The sequence below is a fragment of the Coturnix japonica genome, chromosome 1 (genome assembly GCF_001577835.2).
Source record: "Coturnix japonica isolate 7356 chromosome 1, Coturnix japonica 2.1, whole genome shotgun sequence".
Lineage (NCBI taxonomy): Eukaryota > Metazoa > Chordata > Aves > Galliformes > Phasianidae > Coturnix > Coturnix japonica.
The window spans coordinates 75,399,475-75,425,683 of NC_029516.1; the positions used below are offsets into that span (position 1 = coordinate 75,399,475).

The 26,209-nt window shown below is 40.6% G+C and overlaps 2 protein-coding genes across 5 annotated transcripts in view; one reads left to right on the forward strand and one right to left on the reverse strand.

Moving 5' to 3' along the window:
* Positions 1–445: 445 nt before the first annotated feature.
* Positions 446–7,449, reverse strand: CPOX (coproporphyrinogen oxidase). The gene is made up of 7 exons (XM_015876576.2): positions 7,030–7,449; positions 6,814–6,960; positions 6,234–6,344; positions 5,229–5,370; positions 2,801–3,019; positions 1,871–1,975; positions 446–984 (listed from the first exon to the last, which is right to left on the reverse strand). The coding sequence occupies exons 1-7, from the start codon at positions 7,430–7,432 to the stop codon at positions 897–899; spliced, it is 1,215 nt and encodes a 404-aa protein (XP_015732062.1). The 5' UTR covers positions 7,433–7,449; the 3' UTR covers positions 446–896.
* A 753-nt stretch (positions 7,450–8,202) lies between these two features.
* ST3GAL6 (ST3 beta-galactoside alpha-2,3-sialyltransferase 6) overlaps positions 8,203–26,209 on the forward strand; it is a 68,271-nt gene continuing 50,264 nt past the window's right edge. The window contains exons 1-6 of one of the 4 annotated variants that reach the window (XM_032447681.1): positions 8,203–8,471; positions 8,877–9,086; positions 10,295–10,416; positions 11,150–11,249; positions 22,934–23,307; positions 26,090–26,160. The gene's annotated coding sequence lies outside the window, so the exon portion shown is untranslated. The remainder of the gene's footprint in view (positions 8,472–8,876; positions 9,087–10,294; positions 10,417–11,149; positions 11,250–22,933; positions 23,308–26,089; positions 26,161–26,209) is intronic. The other 3 variants (XM_032447682.1, XM_032447700.1, XM_015876620.2) reach the window with 3 other exon arrangements.

Sequence of the window (26,209 nt, forward strand, 5' to 3'; positions counted from 1 at the left end):
AGGCACTTAAAACTGCCCTCAGCACCTCTGTGCAGCCCATCCTGATCCACGTGGAGCCTTCCTCACCTTAGGCAGACTAACACTTCCCCCCACTTGAGCTACAAGTGACTGAGGATGCACTCAGTCCAGGTTCACAGTGCAGGCAGAAAGAGCAATCAGAGCAGCCAGGTCTGTGCAGGAAACCCAGGGCCACACCCAGCAGCTTCCTGACCCACCCAGCCCTTCCTGACAAGGAATGGACAGAGCTGCTGTTGGTGTGGGTGATGACAGATGAGACAGAACTAGGGAGGGCAGCACTTAAGAGCTTCACTTTAAAGCATACAGCCAACTATTGAAGCCAGCAAGCACAAGAAGTTGTGGGTCCTGGTTTCCACTGCTCCCCTCCTCTGGCTGAAACATGGTTTTACCTGTCTTTTTCAAAGGGTCATTTAAACAGCTATAAAGATTTAAAAATCATACCAAATATTCACTTTATTCTTTAAAAAAAAGCATTTCTAGAACATCTCAACATTATTCTCAAGTAAGCAGTGCCGTGCAGGCACAGATAGTGCTTTAATTCCACTGGGGAAACGCTTCACAGTAGTTTTAACATTTCCAACCACACACAAATCAGTTGAATTTGATAAGCATGCACACGAGCCCTGGGAGGGTATCACCAGTCCTTCACAAGGCAACATCAACAAGGGACGACAACATCAGCCGATCGCTCTTAAAAAGAAAGAGGTCACATATTTGCAAGTTACAACAAGTCTACAGCATCATCATTAAGGCACCAGGTAGGAGTATAAATAGCTCTAGTAAGACGCCGTGCAGCAGCAGTTCAGAGGAGCTGGCTTGCAGGCTTTCCTCCTCTTCTCTAATGGCTCAGTATAAGCAATCCACCTTCACCATCCACGTCAGTGCACCCAGTCTTTGGGATTGCGGAGAACCTCTAGCATTTTAGCTTCCTTTGAGCTCTCTGGAGGTGTGTTCATGTATTCCCACCTGCAAAGAAAGGGGAGACACATTGAGACTGCCATACTGCCTGCAGTTGCCTCTCCTAAGGATGCAAATCTACAGGCTGAACACTGAATAACTGAACATTGCTAGGTGCAATTTGGTATTGTTCTAAATTAGTGCACAGAGAGAAAATACAACATTGAGAGGCTGAGTTAACTGCCCAGATAAGACTGTGGCATAACAGTTCTATGAAAAAGCCAACTCAAAACCAGCAAGCAGCATATTAAGGTTAATAATAATGACCAAAAGCATCCTTCTGCCACTGTACAAGTCAGCAGCACACCTGCATCTCAGATATACAGCTTCTGTTGTCTGATCCTCATCCTCAGCTCAGAAAGGACAAAGAAAACTGCCTAGAGAAAAGTGGCAAGTGTGATGAAAAGTGTGGAGCAGCTAATGTACAAAGACATAAAAGAGGGGCACTTATTGCTTGGAAAGTAGGCAATTAACATTAGGAGTCTATGAAATAAGAGCTGCTACAGTGAAAACAAATGAGAAGAAAACCTGAGGAGTCAAACAAAGCTGCAAGTAGAAAACAGAGAGGCACCTTCTCAAACAACATAGAGTTAAACTGTAAAGCTCCTTGCCACAGGCTTGTCAAGACTGCCAGATGTTCACTCAAATAGGAAGCAGGGGATATCTATCAAGAGGCACTAAGCAGGCATTAAGGAAAGCATCTAAATCATATGTTACTGGTGAATGAGTGAGCATAGCGGAAAAGACCTGCATATATTTGGCCACTTCTTGTATCAGGCATGAACCAACCAGTGTTAAAAGAAACTAGACACCGAAACAGATCATTGATTTAATCCTATAAAGCATGCTGGTAAAAACAGTGGCTACCTGTAACTCCATACAACTATTCCCTTACCTTGCAGTCAATGGAAGAGACATAAGAATGCTTTCAATTCTCGATCCTGGTGTTAGCAGGCCAAACTTTGTGCCTCTGTCATAAACCAAGTTGAACTCCACGTACCTACAGGGAGCAAAGATACAGCAGAAAAACATGTTTATTAGCAGAAGTTGATTGTGCTTTCTTCAGACAGCAGAACAAACAAAAACAGATTTTCAACCATACTGAGTGTCAGTATGGAACTTAAGCTTTTGCAGGATTAATAGTCCTTTATTGTAATACACATCCTCTGAAGTCTTTAAAGTTCCAGTGACTTTTTGCCACCACAGAAAAACAGAAGCCCTCTGTATCTTTGTTCCTTTGCAAAGGGTTCATGGTGTACTCATTTCAGTGAGAGAAAAATATCAGAGTTAAGTATGGAAGAAACTGAAAGCACCCTTGGGTACAGTAATTCAGTGCCCTGCTGGGGTTTAGCTTCATTACTGAATAGTAAGCACGACTCCATTACCCTTATGCTCCTCACGAGACAGGGCATATCACTGGTCTGCAGAAGGTGGAATTCAGGGCACCGTACACACATGCACCCCTTTGCTTGTTACAAAATGCAGCTGCTTCTCTTTTTCTTTTTTTTTAAAGGAATCTGAGAAACAGTGGCATTTTGTATGGGTTGCTTATGCTGTTGCAACACAGGAGAGTGAGAGGAACAGGATGAGGGTGTGCTAGTACCTTTTCTGCATCCTGCCCAGCAAGCCAGCATTGAATACAGAAAATTGTTCTGTACACAGAGATGTTGCAACTCTGAAGTGTTTGAGCAAACTTAACCCCACACCGTGACAGGATATCAAACGCACTTGAGGACATGAGCCCCGTGACCATGAAGAACTAGCTCACCTTATTCTATCCACTCTCATCCACCTCCTATGTATTCTTTTGCACCTTGATACTCACCGTCCTCTCCGAAGCTGCTGCCACAGTTTCTCCTCTGGTGTATAGGAGTCATGGCAGTGCTTCTTCACAATGGGAACGTAAGAAGGCACAACAGCTTTGGCACAGCTCTGTACAAACTGGAATGCTTCCTCCTTGGAAGGAGAGTCCACGTCATCAAAGAATATACCTCCAATCCCTCTTCGTTCATCACGGTGTTTGATATAGAAGTAGTCATCACACCTAGATGGGCAAGCAGGCAGTTATTAATAAGACCCACAAAAAATACTCCCTTAACTGCTACCCGGCACAGGACAGCACTAATGAAATATTGATGAGAAGCCAGTTCTTACAGTGCCAGGTGCCTCACTGTTTCACTGACTGTTACGAGCAGTACTGTACAGCCCCATGCACTGAAAGCTCTGATTCAATGGGCATCGCAAAGCTGTGGCCACTGCACTTATAACAGTGGCAAATGTTTTCACATGTAGTAATCTAATATTCACCTAATCCACCTTCTCTACCTACAAGGAGCAGGGATACCTGATTTCAAAAGCTCAACCTAGGAGATCTTTCTAGATTTCATTCCCTGAAATATATACAGATTCCAGGCTATTTGTACAGCTTTCAGAGAAATGTGAAATAAATCTATGAACTTAGAAACAATCTTTCTATTCTTTTTGCTATTATTGTGGGAAAAAAATTGATTTTCTGCATCAAAACTAAAACTAAAAATAAATCAGCAACTCAAGACTGGATAAAAAAGCCACTGTCACTTACAGAGAAGGAGGGGGAAAAAAGAGTGAGGCAGCCTTCCTTGGAAAAAGACTTTATAACAGTTTAAGTTTGGAAGATGGAGTCATTCTAGCACTGGCCATTCACAGCTCACCGTCAAGTTTATGAAAGAATATGTGCAGCTTATCTTACAATGAGGAGCAAATTAATCTAGTCTGTATTTACTGGGAGCACGTAGGTATGCAATTACTATGTCAGCTGACTCACTGTATCCATGCCCAACTTGCAGTTGTTTGCTTAGGCAAACATGTCCTGCAAGTCTTCACCTAGGGCAGAAATGGAAGGGAAGCAGAACCCAACAAGAAGGAAATCCTGTCTTCCTTTAGGACTAGCACACCATACATGTGTCCATCCATAGTCACTGTTAACGAGCATTAAAGTGGCACAACGATAGAAGGAGAGACAGGAAGACAGATAACCTATTTTTTTTCATTCACTGAGATGATCAGCTTTTTTGTTTTATAGCAGAGTTTGGAAAAAAGGCTGAGTCAAAACCACAACCTGACCAAAGTTTTAAAGCTGGATCAGGAAGGTAATGTGATAAACGTAACTAGACCTTTTCTGGTTGAGAAAAGATGAAAAAAGGCAATACAAATTAGTAGAAGCACAGAGGAGATTCACAGTCCTCCAGCAATGAGAACGCCCTACACAGCTGCTGCTTACAACAAATGCTCATGCTGGGATCGGGAAAACTGCTTTTGTCCACTGGACACAATGGACAAATGTCTTCCTTTGAGCTGCCCTCAGACTAAGAACAGACCTCCATCTCTCTATCTCCAGCTGCCGGCATTGCTTGCCTCCTTGTCCTGCAAACAGCATGACCATTAGGGTAGGCATTCTGAACCAGCACGTAAAAAATTCATCAGACAGACTGTAATCTTAAAATGTAAAGGTGTTCTCCTGGACTAAGTGGTTCACACCCAAGCTACAACACCCACGTTATCTCCAGTCCTCAGGCAAGACCTGGTAGATGACAAAAGGCTAACGGTCCTTTCTGGTTAGCATAGCTTGCAGCAGATAGGATTATCAGAGACAGAGCAGCAAGCCCCCACACTGAGCAGGAGGGAAGGATCCCACCAACTACATCTCTCAGCTCAAGAAGAACATTCAGAGTTCACATCTTTAGAGAATACGCTGTTGAACACTAAGTGAATGTGTCACTGGGAACAAAACTACAGCTTCATCAAAATCACAAGGCCTCTACATTAAGGAGAAGCTCCTTTCCCTGCATTGCATATAAATAAATAATAATGAAAGACACGCTGAATGCAGTTCAGTGTAAGCAGGATAAGTGCAAGTCCAAAGCCCACAAAGGCAAAAATCTCATCCTAGTTTGACAGCAGAGGGTAAAAAGAACAGTTAAGATGCCTAATGAGGTCTGTGGCTTACAAAATCTTGTAGAGTCAGCTTATTTTTGTATCCAATTTACAGATGTAGGATCCCAGCTGTCAGCTCACTCAAGCTTCTGTAAATAAGAGACTGCTTCAGACTACACTTTGTCCCAGAGTGTGTATCTGCTGACTTTCATTAGGGTCTACTGATGCTTCCCAGAAGGCAGAAGAGAACCTGCTGTTCCTAGAATACACTTAATTGGCAATTTCTAATGCTGCTTTCTGTTCTCACAAAGTTTTGGAGTCGGAGTATCTCTCTCACATACCATTTCTTATACTTGGGATACAGCTTCAGATCGTGCTTGTCACAAACTTCTTTCAGAGTCTTGTGGAAATGTACAGCATCTTCTTCATTCAAGTAAGTCGGAGTGAGGTCTGTTCCACCACCAAACCACCACTGTTTAGTTCCTATAGGAGAGAGGCAAGCAACAGCATTAAAAGGGAACAAGCACAAACCAAAAAGCCCACCTTCCAAACAGAAATATGCTGCTGGTGGTTCACCAAGAAAACTATTGTATGGTACAAAATAAAACCATTATGCAGTGATAGCCTTAACAAGCCATGAAAAATCTGAGGTCAAGGCAATGAAATAACCAGGGAAATATGGAACTAATTTCAAGGCAGCGAAAACCACTTGTTGGACGCTCTACAGCATTTGATAGAGTAACAAGCCTATTATACAAGGGCTGCCCAATGCTAATGTCACCGTTACCTCTGCTGGTTATATAAGACAAGAAAACTGCAACTTCTTGGATACTTCAGTAATGCGGAAACATTATTGCATATCAAAGAAAGGAAACATTATTAAACCCAAGGGGAAGTAACTGGTTAGAAATCATCCCAAATGCTCTGGCAACATAATTCAAAGCCTCTCTAAAGCTTCCAATCTGAATGATGGGTGTAGGTGCAATCACAACACACAAATGAGCTCCCCATTCTAGACCACCAAGCCCAGAAGCCTGCATCAACAGCAGCAAGTTTCACAAACTCAGGGAAGAAGGACCTAAGGCAAGTAGAGAGCCGTGTTCCTGACAGCACATCCTCCCAACTTTGGAGACCAAGGCTGTATGTACCCTGATCAGAATGCTCATCAGTCCTTCATGAACCTTTATTCTATTAAACTCTAGAAAGTGGGGCTACTCTGCAGCTTCTTGGCACAGCTGGGAAGAGAACTCCACTGGTTGTTATCTTCTTAGCCTAGCCATGCGTTCACAATTCCTTCATACAGTGTGGTGCTCGTCAAGTGTGCTACACTGCCTTATAGTTCTTACCGTCGGCTTCCTCAATTTCAAAGTATCTGTAGTTGAAGTGCATGGTTGGAACGTGAGGATTCTTTGGATGGATCACGGAGCTTACACCCATGGCACAGAAGGGCAGTTTTCCTAGGTAGAAAGGTGCACAAAAAGAAAATCTATAGTTTTCCAAATACCTTCATTTATTGCCCTTTAAGGAACATTGCTATCTATCCTTAGTTTTCAAGCTGTCATTCAGCTACAAGAGAATTTCACAACCATTATTACTCTGCTTCTTGTCCAGATATTTTTAAGTGCCTCTTTAAAGGCCTTATTCCTGCATTTGTCCTAAAAATGCAAAAAAGGGAATAATTATAGTATCACTAACATAGGAAAAGACGTCTCAGAGATCACCTAGTCCAACTTTCAACCCATGCCCACTAACCACATCCCTCAGTGCCACATCTTGAACACCTGCAGGGATGGTGACTCCACCACCCCCCTGGCAGCCTGTGCCAATGACTCACCACTCTTACTGAGAAGACATTTGTCCTAACATCCAACCTGAACCTCCCCTGAGCCCCCTCCTTCCCTCCCTCCCCATTCGCAGCCCCCTTACCGTCCTTGCTGGCTTTCAGGGCCTTCCCCCTGCTCCTCATCTGCCGTGCCGCCTCCTCGGACAGCTGCCCGAACACCACGGACACATTCACTCCCGCTTTCTCGAAGACCTCTCCGTCCTGCAGCACGCAGCTGATCCCTCCTCCACCTGCCAACACCGCACCGTGTCACCGAGGGCCAGGCTCACCCCGCGCCCCGCCACCCCCGTCCACCTCACCTTCCTTCCTCTCCCAGGTGTCCACGGCGAAGGATGCGCCTGGATCCAGCGCCGCCAGTGCGCGGCACACCTCGGCCTGCGTCTCCATGATGAGCAGCTCCATGCGGCTCCCCAGCTCCCGCCGCCGCCTCCGCAGCTCCCTCAGCCCGCTGACCGGCGGTGCCATGAACCTCCGTCTCATCTCCTCCTCTTCTTCCTCCTCAGCCGCCGCCATGGAGGCCCGCTGCCGCCACAGCCCCAGCCCCAACCCCAACCCGCCCAGAGCCCCCGCCAGCGCCCAGCGTCGGCCGCCTCGGACCGCGGGGACCCCAGGCGGAGCAGAGCCCAACCAGCGGCGGGACGCGGCGGACAGGGCGGGCGGGGCGCGGGAGGCACCGCGGAGCAGCTGAGAGGCGGCCGCCATGACGGACACCCAGCAGCGCTGTGGGGCGGGATCCCAGCAGAGAGGGCAGGGCCGGGGCGGAGCAGATGGAGCCCTTTGGAAGAAGAGCCTCCCCAATGCGCTGCGGTTTTCTTGTTTCTACTCATATCTTGTGGCTTGTTCCAATTTGAAGGGGTTTTTATAGGATGAGAGGTGATTCCTTCAAGAGGTTTCAGGTTGTTTCCAGGAAGAGTGATAGAGCACTGCATAGAGAGGTGGTGGGCTCGTCCCTGGAGGTGTTCAAGAGCCGTGTAGATATGGCACTGAGAGACATGCTTAGTGGGCATGGTGGAGATAGGCCGACAGCTGAAATAGGTGGTCAGAAAGTCTTTTCCAACCATGATTCAAAGTCTGAGAGGGTCAAATCGCAATGTCTACATAGTAATCACGCGCCGCAGTCTGTGTGGTACAAAGGCAGGAGCTGACTTGTCCTCTCTCACGTAGCACATTTCCCTGTGGTAGGCTGCAGAGCAGCTGTGCTGTGAGTAAAGGCTTGAGCAGGTTCAGGCATGGGAAGATGCGTCTGTGTGTTGTGTAGCTGCTTTTCATCCTCAGTGCTGGTCTTGTTAATGCCTGACCAGCTTGTGGAGATTATGACAACTGCGGCGTTTCTGTTCATTGCTGATGAAAATGCACAGCTAATCGCAGTGCCCGTGTTGGAAAATACTGTTTTTTAGCCAAGAAATAGTCAAATACTGTTATTGTGCTCCTTGTATCTGCTGTAGTTTCCACGGAAATAAACAGGAGATGCTACTTGCAGAGTGTCCCACATAATAAGAGTGATAAGAAGTATGGTTATCATAGAGCCAGATATGGAAAGGCACCAACTTACAGTTCTGAGTTTGATTTGTTTGTTTGTTTGTGCCAGTATTGGTGCTGTGTCCATTAAACTGATTTTCTCTTTTTTTTCAACTGCTCTGAAATGAGCTACGTCAACCGTGAGACAGTACAATGAAGGGCAGGCACAGTGACCAAAGGCTTTAGCAAGCAAGTAAAGCCACAGTTTTCCTCAAGCCAACATGTAAGTGACAGCCATGGGTACTGTGTTGAACTGAGCTATGAGAGTTTTCTTTCCAATCAAGAGGCAGATTTACTAATGCTTTTAAATTAAGCATATTATTGACTGAGGACCCACATCAGAATTATCCTGAGAAAAGTATCAGCTGTGTCAGAAGTCTAATCCTGCAAGATTTGTACAATGGCATATGACAGTTCCTGGTAACAGTGAGCTACTATTATTTAAGGAGTGCTTTACAGCAGTAGTATCTAAGAGGAGATCACCCTTGCCACCCTTGATGTCCGTAACACAGACTGGGGCTTCATTATCTGCTTCTTTTCCTTGTCAAGTAGTTTGAATAAGGGTGTAAAGTGACTACATTCACTCAAAGGCTTGGGCTGTTCTTGATTTGATTCTGTTCTTTGGCAGCAGAGGATGCTGTGAAACTGCTGAAGCTCTGCAAGTAAGAAGGAAAAGAGACCTCTGGGCTCGACTCTTTTCTGTTACCAGCTGTGGAGGACAGGATCCTTTCAAGATCCCAGGATGAACTAGGAGACCTGAACCACAAGCAGCAGGAGTGAAGGAAGTGTCCTTTGCAGTAGAGATGTGAGGCTGAGGGAGGACACTACATGGGCTGTGGTAAGATTGCTTAGCTCAGCTGCACCAAGCAGCTCTTTGCACCATTCTTTATCCATGGAGAGCTGTGATTCCTCACTTCAGGCTGGGCAGGGCCACTTCATCTAGATGTCTCTAGTCCAGGAGCTCGTGGCTCCCTGTCTGGATAAGGCTGCTCAGGGCCTTTCTGTTCATCTGCTTTTGTGTGCAAGTTTCTTGTTGTGCCTGGGCTCCTACCCCAGCACCGCAATGACATCACAGGGAATATATATTTTTTTCTCACATCTAGCAAGAATTTCCATTGCTGTTGCTATATTATCAGGTCAGCATTTGCTTGCTGCTGAACCTTGAAAGCATGATGTCTTTACTGAGTAGGATTTCTCAGGCTGGTTGCTGGAGTTTGGTTACGCTGCGATTTCTGGTGAAAGTGAGGGGGAGTGACACTGTAAATGTGATACTCCCCCTGTTTGCTGAGTCCTCTCATCCTTAGCAGTCTGTGAGGTCCTCCTTTGTGAGGTTCTTCTTTTCTGTAACAACAGCTTGAGGTTGAAACTTCAAGCAAATTCCATATACCTTCCTTTTGCAGTAGTGAGAAAGATGCAGGAATGATTATTTATAGCCCTGTTTATGTATGTACAACCAAACTGTGCTGGCCAGTAAAGAAAATGTTGTTTATTTTTCAGCATTTGAATTAATGTTCCTCACCACATTATTTTGTCTTACCACACTCTACAGTACTGAGAAGGGTAGCACATATTGCACACATGTAAGAAGCTCAACAACTACAGTGATAAGACCTTAAGAAAAGTAGCTTACATTTTTATCTGTGCTTTCAGTGTGTGCTGTTGATTTGAAGCTTGGGGAATTTCAACTTGTGTGTGTGCCATTGAATTTATACACTCTTCTGATACTTCTGGAAATGCAGAAGACAGGGAAAAAAATAGTTCTCATGAGTTTAGGTCAAAGGCAAAAAGAAACTTTGGAAATAGGTCTTGCATTTGCTTAATTAAAAATTGAATCAGCAGAAATATACTTGAACCTTTTTTAGTGGTCTAGATGAAATTCCAAGATCTTGGTTTCTCTATGACTGATTGAAATTGAAATTGAGCTTTGAAAGTTTACATGACATTTAATATTGTATTACTTAGTGGATCATCCATTTAGATGTTTTTCATACCTGTACATAATGTGGTAGCGAGAGTCTTATGCTTCCTTGGTTTTTATATTTTCAGTGAGACCGATGCTATTCAGAGTAGCCATCATTTCTACTAACGCAAGCCAGTGTGATTCTAGAGAAGGCTGAAATGACTCCAGTGACCTCAGGAGGGGAAGAGAGTCATAACTACATATTTATGTAAGGGGATCTCCAATGAAGAAAAGAATATTGCAAGTTCTCTTCCTTTGTTCTTTAAAGAGTTCTGAAAAATTCCTGCTGCCTGTATGTAGGGATTGTCTGTCTTGTTTTATTTATGAGGATTTGTGCTCAAGTAACATAATAACAAAAGAAAAGGAGAAACTGTAAAGGAGATACTAACTGGTCTAAGGTAGTGAAGCATGATCAGGTCTGATTCAGACTGAGACAGGAACAATGCTTTCACTGGCTCTGTTTGACACTTTTGTTATGAGCACTAAATTAGTACAGCTGCTTATCAGAGAATTGGAAGATAAGCAGAAAAAATTGCTTTCAAGTTGGCGTTGCTTGTGAAGTTAAAGGAGCAGATCTTATCCCTTTTACTCTGTTACACCAAGTCTTGATTGTGAGTTCTAAGTGCTGCTGTGAACTTGCAGAATTTAGCAAGTACTGTTGTTTAATAGAGGTCATCTCAAAGGTTTTATGTGGCAATATAAGAGGAATGATTTTATTTTCTGGATGTATGAGAGAAGTAGAATCTTTGAGAATTGAGCTGAAACAGGAGGTGATGTGAAGGTTGTAAGAGAAAGCTGATAACCTTTCCTTCTCTATCTGTGATCTCAGCAATTTGTCTGCTTGGAAGGTTCCACCTAATTGCTCTTTTTCTCTTTCTCTTTTTCTTTTTCTTTTATTCTTTTTCTTTTCTTTCTTTCTTTCTTTCTTGTTTTTAATGCAGAAATTCAGGACCGATTCTCCTGGACATATGAAGGAGGGAAAGAGAAACTACAGAACAGAAAACTGCTTCACTGAAGTTGCTTTAGTCTACCTGCAAGAAGGTAAGAGAAGTTACAAAATACCTCAGGAAAGACTTTCTTCCTCCTAATGTTTTATCACCTTTATAGTGTTAATAGAAGAGGTCAGAGGAAGGAAAATGTAGCTTTGCAATTAGAGTGTGTCCCCTGGAAAGCTTTTCACTCTCAATCAGGTCCCAAAATGTGCTGTGTTCAACTTCATTTAGAAATGTACTGACACTCCAGATCAGGATTTATAGTCTTCCCTGCAATTAGAAGTCTGTATATTATTTTCCCACTTCCTCTACACCCTTTTTTCAGCTCTGCCTTCAGATTTGCCATTGCTTGGTACTGTCTTCAATAAAACATCAGTAATTATCCAAAGCTCATTGCATAGCTGCTGCATTTGTGGATTCACTCAAGGCTAAGGAGCCAAATTAGGATCTGTCTTCCAGGCTTTCAAAGAGTGGGAAAGTTCAAGAAGAAGTGATTTGTTGGAGTGGATTTCCTGCTTTCTTTCCTGTACCAAAATCCAGGTCAAAAACACTAGTTTCCTGCCCAAGGGGGAGTGTCACAATATATTCTTTTTTCTTGCATGCCACTGTACTAATTTTTTACAGACTAAATGTAATGTTTGCTGTTATGAAAGTCCATTCTGAAGCCAAGAGACACACTGTTTCATCTTTCTTGGAATAACTGATACATTGTTTATGGTTAAACTTCTGGACTAGATGAATTAGCTCATTGCTCTTAAGAGACTTGTGTGAGCAGCTAATTCCAAATAACAGGTATATACTGTGTGATTGAAACTGCTCCGCAGAGCTCCAGAAAAATCCTCCTATATATAACCACAAGAACTGAAACTCAAGATCTGTAGATCTAAAATCATGAGCTTCTGCTTCCTTAAGTTCAGTAATGCTCTTGATTCTAAGGGTTTCAGAAAACACGGATAGTATGAAATAAGATATTTCTCTTCCCTTTCCCAAGAGCGCATTTATTCTTAACCCTTTGTAAAAACCATTCAGGAATCACAAAACCACACTGGTGGTACTTTTCATTTTTGTGGTAAAAGTGAATGGCTTCAGAAACTTTGCAACTTCTATTTTATTTGGTGAATGCAGATAAGGTCACCAGCTGAAGAACACTGAGAAACAGTGAGCAAAAAGATACTGTCAGATTTATACTTCTCCAGCTATTATTTAACCTATAGAGTATGGACAAAACCTTACAGTGTTGAATGAATTAGCTCTGCATCTGTTGAAGTATTTTTAGTAAGATAGTAATGTAACAGAGCTATAACAGAGACAGTGTCACGGGAGCTCCCATCTGGTTTGTCTCTTTAAGGAGAAAACATGCCAGAGCCAGCAGGAGCTTCTGCCCCTCCTGAAGTCACAGGAGAGTCTGTGATTAGTAACACTACCCCCAAGTCTGGAAAATGGGAAAGAATTAGCATGCTGAAAGGCTGCCAGAAGAGGAGTGCCTGATGCCTGTTTCTGGAGATGAATTATAAAAGAAAAAGGCAAGAGGAAGAAGGATGTTCCAGATGCTAAAACTGCTCTCTGTGTAACACCAGTAACAGTAACACCAGCAGCTTGGGTGAAGATTGTGGAAGTGTTATCTGCTTGTGTGCCCAAAACTTTTCCCTGCACAAGGCATGGTAGCGGGATAAAAGCTATGCCATTAGGTTCTCGTTCATCTCTAATCAACCAGACTAAATTGTACTCAGACCAGTAACTTCTAATAATTGTTCACATTCCTTTTGTACAGTTTATTGCCGTGTTCAAGGCTCTGCATCAGCCTTACAGTCTGCATTTACTTATATTAACAGACCTTTCTTCTAAATGCCCATTCAAGGACTTGATTTTCTACAGCTAGAAAATCATCTCCCCAGGAATTCTGTGGGTCAGCTGGGCTTCTTTATAATTAGTCTCCTCTTAGTTTCATTAATGTTTCCTCTCTCTTGAATATCTAAAAAGATAGTGAAATTATTCTCCATGCCACCAGGGCACTCTAAGGTGTCTCTTCACCAGGAGATGGACAACTCTAGTCTAATAATTGAATGGTGATGACTGTCACTACATGCAAAGTATCTGCCAGGAACACATCACTTAACCTTGACTCTGAGCCACCAGTGATCCACCATCAGCATTGTATAACTTGGGTTCATTACCTTAAGGGTTTGGGGTGGATGCAATTACCATGACAGCAGCTCTAGCAGTGCAAGTCACAGTGCAAATGAAGGAAGGAAGAAGAACATCCGGTCTAAAAGTCAGCTATGAAGTATTTAAGAACAATGATCTTCAGCTCAGAAGAAAATTTTCATTATCTAGAGATTTGACTGGATATTTTATCTAAGCAAAGAGAATTCTACGATCATTCAGTCTTTCAAAAAATTCAAAGGGGAATGGCATTAAACTAAAAGATGGTAAGTATAGGCCAGGTGTTAGGAAGAAATTCTTAGAGTGGTGAAGAACAAACAATGCTTTGTTATTGTGAACTTTTGAGTCTGGTTTGTGAAAGAGAACCTTAAAAAGTCAATCAATAAGTGTCTGTTTTTAGTCTTACCAAAGAGGAATCACCACCTTCTGAATCACAGCTTTCACTTCCTTTTTTTGCTAGAGTTTTTTAATTCTCTTATGTTAGTCTAGCTCTGTGGACTTGGCATTAAGACCATTATGACACTCCTCACATGAAGCTGGGGAGTGTATAGGCAGGTCTATGGGACTGAGTTAGTGTGGAGAAGTGGAGGAGCCTCCTCTATAGATTAATGTAAGTGTTGTACTTTGTAGGACAGCGAACAGCAAAGAACAGAGTAGAAGCTTCTGGGTACTGTTTGCTTGGAGGCTAGTAGCATGTTTTAAAAGTTAGTTTTCCAAAGTGGACTGAACTCTGAAGGAACTCTGCCAGGTGTGGTGTGGCTTGCATGGACTAAAATGGATTTGTGGAGCTTGCTAGCATGCTGAAATCCATTACCATTTACTGGTACTACTGTTTTCCATCAGCTTGCTCTGTATGATCCCTTATGACAAGGTCTTGGAAATTCTGATGAGGTGTAGGTGCACCACCTCAGCATCTCAGCATCAGACTTCCTTTCTTGCCTATTTGTACAACTCAGCCTTCACATGTTTTGTCCTGACTTCTGTGGGACTTCATTGTCTTCTTTAGCTTTTAAGTGAAACAAAATGTCCCAGACAATACTGGTTTTCAGTGCCACAATATCTTCCCCTTCTGGGTACTTCTTCAGTTTCATTCCTTTTTAAATATAATAAAACCCAGAGCACTGTCCTGATGCCTTTCTTCCCCTGTTCTTTAAAACTGCCTTGAAAGTCCCTATCCAGATAATCACATGTTCATCACTGCTTTTCCCCAAGGGCTTTTTTTTGACCATGTACACAATTCTTATGACTATCCTGAGTCTTCTTTTGCAGAGAAGTGCATTTTTCTACTCTTACTTGTTGAAAACACAAATGAATTTTCCTCTCCCATCAGTTTTAAATGTTTGCTCTCTTACAGATGTCCTCATTAATGTGAGATACCAGGCAGTCATAGAAGCATTTCTTGCTTAATTTGTTTTTTAATAGGAAGCTTTGGGAAAGTTCTTATGTTTTCATCTCTCTATAAATGGAAGAATTAAAGATGGCTTTCATTTTTAAAAGCAGGGACCATGTGAACATTATAGGGCATAGAGAACCCACCTATCTTTGCTGCTTTTAAGATAGGCTCTCACTTTGGTTATAAAGTTCAGTTGCACATTACCAAAATGCGTTTAAAAATTGGGCTTTGATTCATCATTAAGAATTGGCCTTTGATCCATCATTAGCATTTTTACAGTCAGTTTCTTAAATATGTAAAAGGTCACATCTGTGACCTTGGGGAAGTGGAGGATATAGATATATTACACTAACTGAATATTTATTCAGTTCCCACATCCTGGTATCGCTGTGACCCTCTCTTGTTGTGATCCGTTTCTTTCTTGTTTTATATTTAGCCACAAGAAGGAAAACAAAGGATATTAGATTTACAACAAGAAGTTGGCAACAATATTAACCTATCCTACAGTTGTGCATTGGGTCCCATAAGGTTGTGAAATACTAACTGAACCATCCAATGTAAAAGAAAATTGAGTTATTTTTTTTGTTGTTGCTAGATAATCCAAATTATATAATAACCCAATCCACTTATATCAGTGAAACAGTCTATTGGTCTGTAGATATTTCTCTAAAAACATATTAACTCAATTCTGTTGCATTTTCAGGGCAGTTTGGTCACAGAGGATTACGGCAATATTATATAGTATAACCCTGGGCTTCATGAAAGAATGGGTGTGTTGAGAAACATCCCTATTTGGAGGGGGGTGGGGAGGGGGGGGGGAATTTTATGCTATAGAAAATAAGCAAGTTTTTTAAGTTATTATTATTTTAAAACTGATTGATTTCTTGCTAATTTGGAGACAGTGTTGCATTTACTGTCCTTATCTCAGCCATTTCACTTGCACTTATGTAAAAGATTTCCCTGCAATTTGTGGTTATAGTATCTGCAAAAAGTGAAACTCCTGTTATCTAATATGTCTCTGTATCTCCTCCTGTGGCTTTTAATCAGCCTCTGCCTCACTGCTGGGACAAGTAGTGGTTCTACTGCTGATGCCCTGATATCAAGTGTATGTCACAGAGAGTTGTTAGGGAAGGATTATTCTCTCACAGTACCAAGTGTAGTTGAAGTTCCCAGGCAGCAGGCTTAAATCAAAGGAAAGCAAGTTGTTTTTATAGATCCCTGTAGAACCAAACTGAAAGACTGAGTGTCTCAGGGTGTTACTGCAGGTAACCTCACTAGAGTATTAAGGGAAGAGTCAGTCTTGCCCTGTTTTTTTGTACTCTTTCCTAAAGTACCCATTATTGGCCACTGTCAGGTGAAGCAGCTTAGGTTTTTAGAGATTTGATCCAAATCACTTTGGGTGTCCTTACGTTATTCATCCCTCACATCTGTGAAACAGGAGTAGGACTCATGGCCAAGTATATATTTCTCAATCTACAGGAAAATAAATAAATAAAATAAAATTCATGCCTTTAGCTGCACCACAGCATGTTTTCATTTTATTAATGTAAATACTGGGTTAATGAGCATAAACACATCCACTTAACTGAAGCATATTCTCCAGATAAGAGTAGGAGTACATTGGATCCTTGGATCTAAGTTTGTCGCTTAATATTCTGGCAATGCATTGATGGTCTGAGAAGCAGAAATAAAACAGCACTGAGTTGTTCTTCATTCTGCTGCAGCCTTGTTTGTTTAGTTCACAAATTTTCAGGAACAGCAAGAAAAATGCAGGCTTCCAGTGCAGCCCAATGCCAAGAATGTAATCCGCAGTTTGTCCTTAATCCCGTGAGGATCATCTCAAATGTTTCCAGTGCTTTTGGCAGGAATATTAAATTACAAGATCTAGGATGCTTGCCAGAAACAGAGGGAAAAAAAAAAAAAAGATTCACAATAAAGGCAGTGTCCCCACTCTACGTTTCAGCAGCAGAAAAATGACGTTAATATGGATGACTGGTTTGAAAAAAATAAGATTAAGAGGGCAATTTTTCACAAGAGTCTCGTGGCAATCCATTCTATTTAATTTTTCAGTGCTAAAATATGGACTGTTCTGTGTCTGCTGACAATTCAGGGTGACTCTTTTGTTTGTATATTGAGCTTTTCTTTTATGTGATTGAGAGTAGTTATCTGTCTCTTCCAGCTCGGTCTGGAACCTGGGCCCCAGATCCTGACTTCTGTTTTCTCTTTGTATGTGCCAGGAGGAACTCACAGAGCACAGTGGGGTTTCTGATTCACCGTGATGCAACAAAGTCCTGAGGCCACAGACTGATATTTTTGTTCAAGTTACCATGTGAAAATACTTACAAACATATAAAATAAGTCATCAGCTATACAAAGAGTTCCAAGGAAAACTGTAAGACATTGTTGCATGTGTGCTAGGCCTTCTGTGAAGATTATATGCAAATCATTACTTGCTGTATTTGTCAAGATCAAGCCCTGCTTGTCTTCAGAGAGTGAATCCAGTCATTTCTGATAAAATTGTTACACAAAGCTACTTTTGTGGGTAGAACAAGAAGACAAATTATAACCAATTAATTTGATATTGGAATAATTTCATTTTACATTAGATGTATTTCTTGACTCTTTTCATCTTTTTCTCTTTTCTTGCTCTCTGTCCCACATAAATGCTTTTCTGTGGGAGGATCTGTAGGAGTGTCTGACATTCTCATCCCTTCTAGGCAATATTCTTGTTGCTTCTGCAATGAATACAAGTACTCGTGATTTATTTAGAATTCATTTGAATTTTGTCACTCAGTTTTTTTCTACCTTGTGATTTACTGAAGAGCTGTCCTTAAGATCAGCTAAAGATTGGATTTTGAAGTTCCATCTGTACTTTACTGTGCTTTAGTCTTTGTATTTTTTGTGTATGTGTTTTATTCAATACATATTCCATTTTGGGTCTTCTGATGCTATGATGATACAAACAAAACTAGTAGAGCTACATAGAGTTGAGGGAAGTATTTTATTACCGCAACACTTAGTTCTGGTGCTAGAAAGTCTTTGTGGTAGGTGCTGTACTCTGCTGGTGCCTCCCACTCAATAAGTGTCACAAGTTTAGTCACAAACATGACAATCCATCTTTTATTTTCTGTCAAGAATGGAGTGACTGAAAAACACTTCCCTCTTTCACATGAGGCAGTTGAGCTTTTATGCAGTGGCAGGAAGGGGTAGAGAGGAGGAAGTTGCTTTCATGCTTATCTTCCTTGCCCTCTCTTGGTCTAGAGAACATTTATGTCTGCCATCTGGGACTTAACCTGTGCCTGTATTGTTACCTTCTAACGCTAATTAACTTGTTAGGATACTTAAAACAACATTTGACAGAAGACACATCCTGTACCACATACACAATTGTAGCTACAAATAGAAAGTAGGACATACTTTCCACTTCTAATTTAAGTTCTGATGAATCTAAACATTAGACAGCATCTAGCTTGTTATCTTGGTTCTGCTTTCAGTTCCTTCAAGATGAAAGCATTTGAAAGGATACCAAAACTAGAGGGAGAGTGAGAGACAGATCAAATGTATTGGAGGAGTAATGCTCACTGCATATCTATTTTGTGAAATAGGCAGATATGTGTTCTGATAAACCTTGGAGACATAAGGCTCATTAAGTTTCTCCAACACTTTTTTTTTTTTTTTTTTTTTTTTTTTCCAGAGGAAAATGGATATGTATGCAAAGAGATGTCACTGGCTTTGAGGACATCGCTTAAAGAATTTTAAGCTGCTTAAAAGCAAGTTTGTGAATTGCTCAAAATCAATCAAACAAACAAGCAAACAAAAAACCCCAAACCAATAGCACCACTTTCCAAATTTTTCTTTCTTTTATTTATAAAACATAAGTTACTTACATCAGGAGAAACCATAAGATAATTCCTTCCTGTTAACCTTATACCTAATGAAACCATATTTCGTGTTGAAGATCGACTTGACCTTTTGTTAAAAGGTCAGGGCAACTAGTTAGTGTGTTAATAAGAAGTGGCAATACAGCATCTTCGGCAGAAAGAAGAAAATTGGGGCTGCCCCTTTGTTAGTTTCAAAAACGTCTATGACTCAGTATGAGCCCATTAACTATTTCCATACAGCAGTTATTTTACTTGTGGCCTCCATTTTTAAAATGTGAGTGCTTATCTCAGAGTATATGAAAGCAAGTTCTGCACATTTGCTAAAAAATTCTTTTCAAAGAATTTCTGGATATTTAGACCCTCACATAAATTCCAATTCTGTAATTCTCATTTGCTAAGCAACTGTGAAGGAGTACTGACTGCAGAGGATGGCCATTTCATATCTTTAGGCTTGTGCTGCGAAAAGTGTGGTGTTGGCATTGTAACATGAGTGATTAAAATGCATAAGTGGGTGAGTATATAGGATATCTGAAGTTAAAATAGACCCACTACTCACACTGAGAAGTTAGCTTCAGTGAAATTAGATGCAAAATATTTAAACAAGAAATGTTGAGCTCTTTTCTGTATGATATAGCCAAGTTAAGAATGAATCAAAGTCAAAATCAAGCCTTGAACCACAAACTCAGGTAAGCCTAGAGTCCTAAATGAGGGATTGTGTTGTCCCTGCTTACTGCTTGTTAGAATAGATGTTGTGCTTTAGTTAAGAATAAATTGGCCCCTCTTTTTTTATTTTTTTTTAATGAATCTTCTTAAGTCATATCAGTCAAGTTGTACTAACTGTAAAATATTAAACAATGAACAATGAACCATTTGGAGAATGTAGGCTCTGCTTTGCATTACATTCTGATGTAGACAAGAACAAGCAGGACCGTTTTCAGAAGGTTTGCTAGTGCTGTGATCTTTGACATCTGGGGGATTTGCAGTGTGCTAGGCCCTAGTAAAACAGCTTAGTTTCCTGTTAGCAGTCCATATGCCTTTAACAAAACAATGCCAAGCAGAGGTGCTGGCCCTGAAACTCTCTGCCTAAGAGTTTATTTTCTTCCTTAGTCTTGTCTTGAAGGATGCTGAAGACTCTCAACTCTAGTTCTTCTTGCTGAGATCAACTGCTCCCTGGGACTTCGGAAAACTAGCATGTTGTGTTTCAAGCTGAGTATCCAAAAATAACTGCATGGATCATTAGATAGTAAGCTTTCTGGGGGATTAGCCTATCTTCCTGCTCTGCTTTTATTCAGGATGAAACATTAAAGGGTTGTGAACCTGAGTGTCCTCTGAGGCCTCCTTCTGCCATGCATTACACAAATGTCCTGGAAGGTAACATCCTTTAACACAGTTCTCTTAAAATGATATTGCTTGTTAAGTAAAATGTTATCTCAGGCGCAGAGATTATCAGCAAAGTAAAGTGAAAGATAAGGAGGTGCAACATTGCCCAATCCACCCAGTTGAAGATGATAGCAAAGTCACAAGATTTGTTTAAAATACGTAATAATTTGGAGGTTTTTCTCTATTTGCCTTGTTGCCAAGGGTTTCAAATTTTTCTGCTTTAGATCTTTAACCAGACTGATGAAAGACTACTTCTGCCAAGGGAGTTGAAGGTCATGTGCAGTCATCTGATCAAGTGAGTTGGCCTTCAGAAAGAAATACCAGTATTACATGACATAGCAACAGGGTGTAGCATTTTTGTCCTTTTAAATTGCTTTTCAGCACTTGGAAAAGAAAGATTTTCGATTAATTCCTCATAAGAAAATGAAAGAAAAAAGCTTTGTTTCTGTATTCTCAAGGAGTGGTAATGATTATTCTTTCTAGCCATAGGGTGATCACATTTTGTTCCATGTGAAGGTAAGAAACTTCTTTGAGTGGCATATTCTAAGCAAGTGGGTGCTACGTCAACAGAATTCTCACATTTCTTTGAAGGACTCTATGTATGTCAAAGCAGGGCTTGCGAATTACCAGCAATGGTTCAGACACTCTGATATCACTATAAGAATGAAAGTGAATTTCACTGAAGACAATGGAGAACTACAGTGTGTGCCCATCCTTTTTTTAATCTAATTTGATGTCTCATCCTTCCTCTGTGTGTGGCAATATTTATGACATTAAAAATGTTGTAATTACTGGGTGAATTAGTTCCAGAATCTCCTTAGTGGCCTCATAGTTGCATAACATCTTCCTAAGAAGTGGAAAGCAAAATGTATCTTAATTTATTTATCTCGACCAAAGAGAAATTTGTGGCATCTATCACTTTTCATTGTTGCCCATGGGCTTGAAGATGCATATATACAAGAAAACTGTATGTGATGAGCTTATGTTGGCATTCAGCTATTATAACAGTAAAGACAGAGCAGTTCTGAGTGGAACAAGGGCTAAGCCTCTTCTGCCCAACTCTGGTCTTCTCTATAATCTTAAAAACTTCAGCCAGCCCAGTTCACACTGCCTGATCATTATCTTAACCCGAATTAAGATTCCCCCTTAGTTTTGTGCTTAGAGTGTTGGTGGTTTTTTTGAGAACTACATTAAAAGATCTCAATTCCTTTAATTCCATATAGAAAAAATGAAAGAAATAGTAATTAGAAAGGCAGTTAGGAAGATAGGTAAGTGTACAGTTTTATGAGTAACAAGATTTTAAATAAGGATGGCATGACTTTCTCAAGGTCCCATCAGGACTCCCAGCAAGGAAAAGATTAGATCTCTTGGCCAGTTTTCACAGCTGATTCAAGCACTGGTATAAATCAGGGGGAAAAATTGAGAGTTAGAGGAGGCTGCTTTTCTCTTGAACCCCTGTGACTCACAACCAGTCTGTGGTTGTGTCTAGTTTTCAGATACATTGAGCTCAGTCCTTCTCTTTTAGAAAGCAGAATTCAGATCCAACCCTCAGAGCAATTATACTTTTAGACATATTCTAACCTTGAACATTGGTACATAATGCTATAACACATAAGCAGCCTGAAGTCTGACATAGGGTCCTGCTGAACCCATGTTGCATAGTCTGCTGCAAAGGGAAGGGAAAGCAACAGATAACTATGTTATTTCTAATGCCAGCAGAAAACAATCTGTGTCCTGGATAAATTTTTCACAAGTGGAAAGTGACTTGCTTAAGTCACTTGCTTAAGTGATTTGCTTCTGGTAATTGTATGAGTGATGTTCTTACTGCTCTCCTCTTCAAATCTATCTTATTCTTCTAATATATCTTCAGTTTACGAATACCTTCCCTTTATTGTCTCCTTTTCTTCCTTTCCTTTGTCTCTTCCTATCATTTTCTTCTTTCCTCCAGCTCACCTTAATTCACTTTCTGCTTTCTACTTTCCTACCTGAGCAGTTTTCTACTTAGTGTGCACTAACCACAGTATGCTGGTATGTGCTACATAGATATGATCATGCCATAATATAGGGCGACAGGAGAATTGCTTTTGAGGTCATTGGGGTTCATCAGTGCTGGTAACTTTTTTAAGTATCACCTCTTAGGAGTACAGAAACAGACAATTCCAAAATGTCAGAAGTCATACAGGCAAGGCAGATGGCTGACTTTCCTGAGCAGGGATCTTCTTCTAGAGCTTAGGAAGTTAAAAAATGGTGTATGGCCACTGGAAGAAAGGCTGGGTGTACTGATAGGTCTATAGAGTTGCTGTTCTCCATTGTAGGGAGAAAATCTCTGTGGCCAAAGCTTAGTTAGAAGCTGGCTACTACTGTGGGGGACAAAAAAAGGACTTCTTAAAATATGTTAACAGCAAAAGGAGGCCTAGAGATGTTGTTGATCCATTAATTGGTGAGGATAGTCACCTCACAAATAGAGACACAGAAAAAGCTGTGATATTTAATGTCTCCTTCAGCTGTACCTTCAACCCAGTGATGATGTTGGGAACCCCAGAGCCATAGGACCATGCACTTATTTTTGTCCTATGTGTATTCATTACAATACTGTGAGATCTAAAGGGTAAAACTACTTAAACCTAGACATCTTTAACTCATTTGACTCATAACTCATTTCATTGTCCTTTTCCTTCTATCTTTGCCATTTTTTCAGTATTTATTGACCCAGACAGAGCAGAAAGAGCCAGGATTTGAAGGAAATGTCTTTAAATATTTCCACTTGCAGTCTGGCTAAGATGATACAGCAAGCACATAATTTTGATTAATGAATTCACACAAAGGCAGCTCTTCCTAAGCAGTGTCAGGCTTGGAACATAAGTGGTCTCATGCTCTTTATGTCTGTTCATTCTACCTTATCATTATCTTTTCCAGATGATCACCACATGCACTCTAATTAGAAGAGTTTTCTGAGCAAATGAAGATAATCGTTTTATCTACATTTCTGTTTAAAATCCTGTGTCATGGCCTCTCTTAAACTATTGTAGGAATGAAAATCCAAGAGAAAGATAAGTATAATCATTTTGACTCTATTTACTTTAACTAGCACAAATACCTTTTGTGTGCTCTTTCCTAAACATACTGTTAATAGATTAATCTGATTCAGTCTCTTATCTATTGTTAAATCAGTTTCAGTTTGTCAACCTTTCAACTAAATCAGCCAAGTCAGAGTCTAATGTTTGAGACGACCTAAATCTTCTCCAGCTGTCCTTTTCCATGGTGTGAAAATCATTGCTGAGATTCTGAAGGTAAGGAAAGGAGCATCTGTCATAAAAAAGTCATTTTTTCCCATTCAGACTGTGGGGAGAATTATATTGATCAAAATGGCAAGAACACTAGAAAGAATAACAATAGATTGGAACAATTGTGCTGAGTCATGTATCCTTCTCAGTCACTGACTTTGTAATCAGCTTGTTTCATAAAGTTATTTCATTTTTGGAGGAGCAAAGCTGTGTTTGGTACCTTTCTTGATACCACGTATTACAGTTAAAGGAGATATGTTAGGGACACTGTTAGAGGAGCTGGGGATCTTTCTGACTTACTCAATGTAGATTGTCTCAGTGTTATCTCAAAACATTTCATAATGGCAAAGTATCTTTAGGGATATTATGTGGATATAATGACAGAGGGTTTTTATGTTTCATTCACTATAAATGTTGAGTGTTGTTATAGGAAACTGTAGGAATAACATCTAAAGCTGGAAGGGATCATTTGGAGATTTCCCACCACTGCTAGCCTTGATGAAGCTTTATAAAAAACAACGAGAAACTTAACAACAAGATAATAATTAGAAAACAAACAACAACAAAACAAAACAACATAGGTTGTTTAGCATAGGTTCTACACCATATAACAAAAGCAATTTCAAAACTTTCCTGCTGATTTTTTTTCCCCTTTTGTACCTCACATCTGACATTCAGAGATGGTTTAATGTGTAAAAGTGTTTGCTGGCATTGTCCCCAAATATGATAACAGACTGAGTCATTGCCAAGAATTTCATAAATCAAAGAAAGAAGCTGCAGGTATTTATGGAAAACTGCAGCTATACTGAAGAAAGTAACGGAAGAAAATGGCTAAGTTCTACAGTGTTGTTGAAGCAACAGGTCTTATCTGTGATGGCACCTTCAGTTTCATGCATGTCTGTCAACCAAGCAGAAAACTCGATCATTGTTACATTCTGCTTATATTTTATAAACCCTAATCACTAGTATGAACACTGTTTTTACTGCCCTGCTGTTACAGCTGTGGTATCTTATATATAAATACTACCTTGTGGGACAGAGTTAATTACATACAGTGCCACTCTAGCATATACAGTGCTAGCAGTTGTTGCAAAAACAGGGCAACTACCTACATGCAGAACTGCCCTAAAAAGAAGAAAAAATCTGGAGATCATAATCAGTTTTAAAGACAGGTTAATAGCCAGAGCTGCAGTCACTGTTGCTGAAAGTGTTATATGGCAGAGACTGTAATGCCTACCACTGACTGTCATAATGACAGGTGTATCTATCACACCAGAAATGCTATGTCTTCTTAGTCTGAGACAAAGCATATGTTTCTTGTGGATTCAGTGCTACGTAAATAGCAAAGATCTAACGAAGTTCAGGGGGAAAAAAGTATTAAAAAAAATAAAAAAATGCATTGGGAGTCTGATAACAGATCTATAATGAAAAAAATTTGTTGAAATTTTTTTGTTTTCCTTCAAAGACTGGAGCCAAAAATCTTTGGACAAACTGAGGCACCAGATAAAGGACTGAGAACTCTATGCAGAGTATGCCTTTCTTCGGGCTTCCTTGGTAGAACAGATCTTAGTAGCAGGGCAAACTCTTTTTAGCTGGTCAAAGAAATCAGGTACATGGATCGTGAAAGGATGACTGAGGAGGGAGAGAAGCCTGTTGGATACATGTTGTTCCTTCCATAGGGAAAATAAAAGAGGATAATGAAGGTTAAGCTGCTTGAGGAGAGAAATGAAAGTATGAGAATGGGCATGCCTCATATCAGAACTAAATTGAGGGAAATTGGGGAGAGGATATGAGAGAGAACTGGGCTACCAAGTGGATATCAACCTGAGAAATTCAGGATAGGAGTAGATTAAAGCTCATTTATGAGTAAATACAGACATCACAGGAACAAATTGTTACCACGGAAAAAGAGAATACAGCTTTTCCTTTGTGTAAATACTGACGTAGAGTACTCTACCAGTCTTCTCTGTTGTTTGTTGTTTTCTACTATAAATAAATCTGTGGCATACCAGATGTACCTTAATCAAAATGTCTGATTTTAAATCAAGAATGGCCATTGTGAAGGGAAGAGAGGGAATAGTGTGTTCCTTGAGTGTGTATTATTGACTGTGTCACAGGATTGTGTATTGTGGTACTGTGGTTTTATTACAGAGAGTTAGTGCATGAGGTAGTGGGAAAGGCAGATTAACAAGAGCTTAGGGCTTCTCTGGGTAGCTGTAACTGTTTTTGAAGATGGCCACTTATAATGTCAAAACTTCATAGCTTCTACTCCATGGGTAGAGTGAGAAATGTTACTACTCAGTACTATAAACTTGTGTTCAATGTGTAATGTCCATTTGTCCACAGCTGGTTAATTTAAACATTATTGGCCCCCCAGTAGTGTTGACTGGTCACCTGCTAGGGATCTTACAAGGATATCCAAGTTCTAACAGAAATACATGGTTTGTGAAGTTGTGCTGAATAGCCAGGGCGCAAACGCTGCATTAGACAAATACTACTTTCTTCATTTCATTGCAGTTCCTTCTTTCCTGAGGAGGTGTGGAGTATCTAATAAGGATCACCCTAGAAGGCCCTAATGTTATAATGTTCAAAACTTTGTGTACTCTCATCATTGGTATCCAACCAACTGAGTTAAGTGGCACAGAATAGATAACTTTAATTTCCTTAATGCATTTTTGGTTGTACTGCAACGTTACACTGAAGCAATTCAAGTAATTCAAACAATGTAACCATGACCATTTTTGTAGCTACTTACATTCATGATGTATTTATATGGTTTCCTTCCCAGGTAGTGGACAAGATTTTGTCTGAGTGACAAAATGCTTACTAGGACTCTTCAAGATCACATACCTTACAAAGGTATGACAACTCTTTAAAATCCGAGCCATGCAATTTCCTGATTCAGTGT

Coding starts and splice junctions, on each gene's coding strand:
- CPOX (XM_015876576.2), bottom strand. CDS start 7,432: ATGGCGGCCGCCTCTCAGCTGCTCCGCGGTGCCTCCCGCGCCCCGCCC. Junction 6,961..7,029: donor CACCTGGGAGAGGAAGGAAG/GTGAGGTGGACG, acceptor CGGTGTTGGCAG/GTGGAGGAGGGATCAGCTGC. Junction 5,371..6,233: donor TGAAATTGAGGAAGCCGACG/GTAAGAACTATA, acceptor TCTCTCCTATAG/GAACTAAACAGTGGTGGTTT.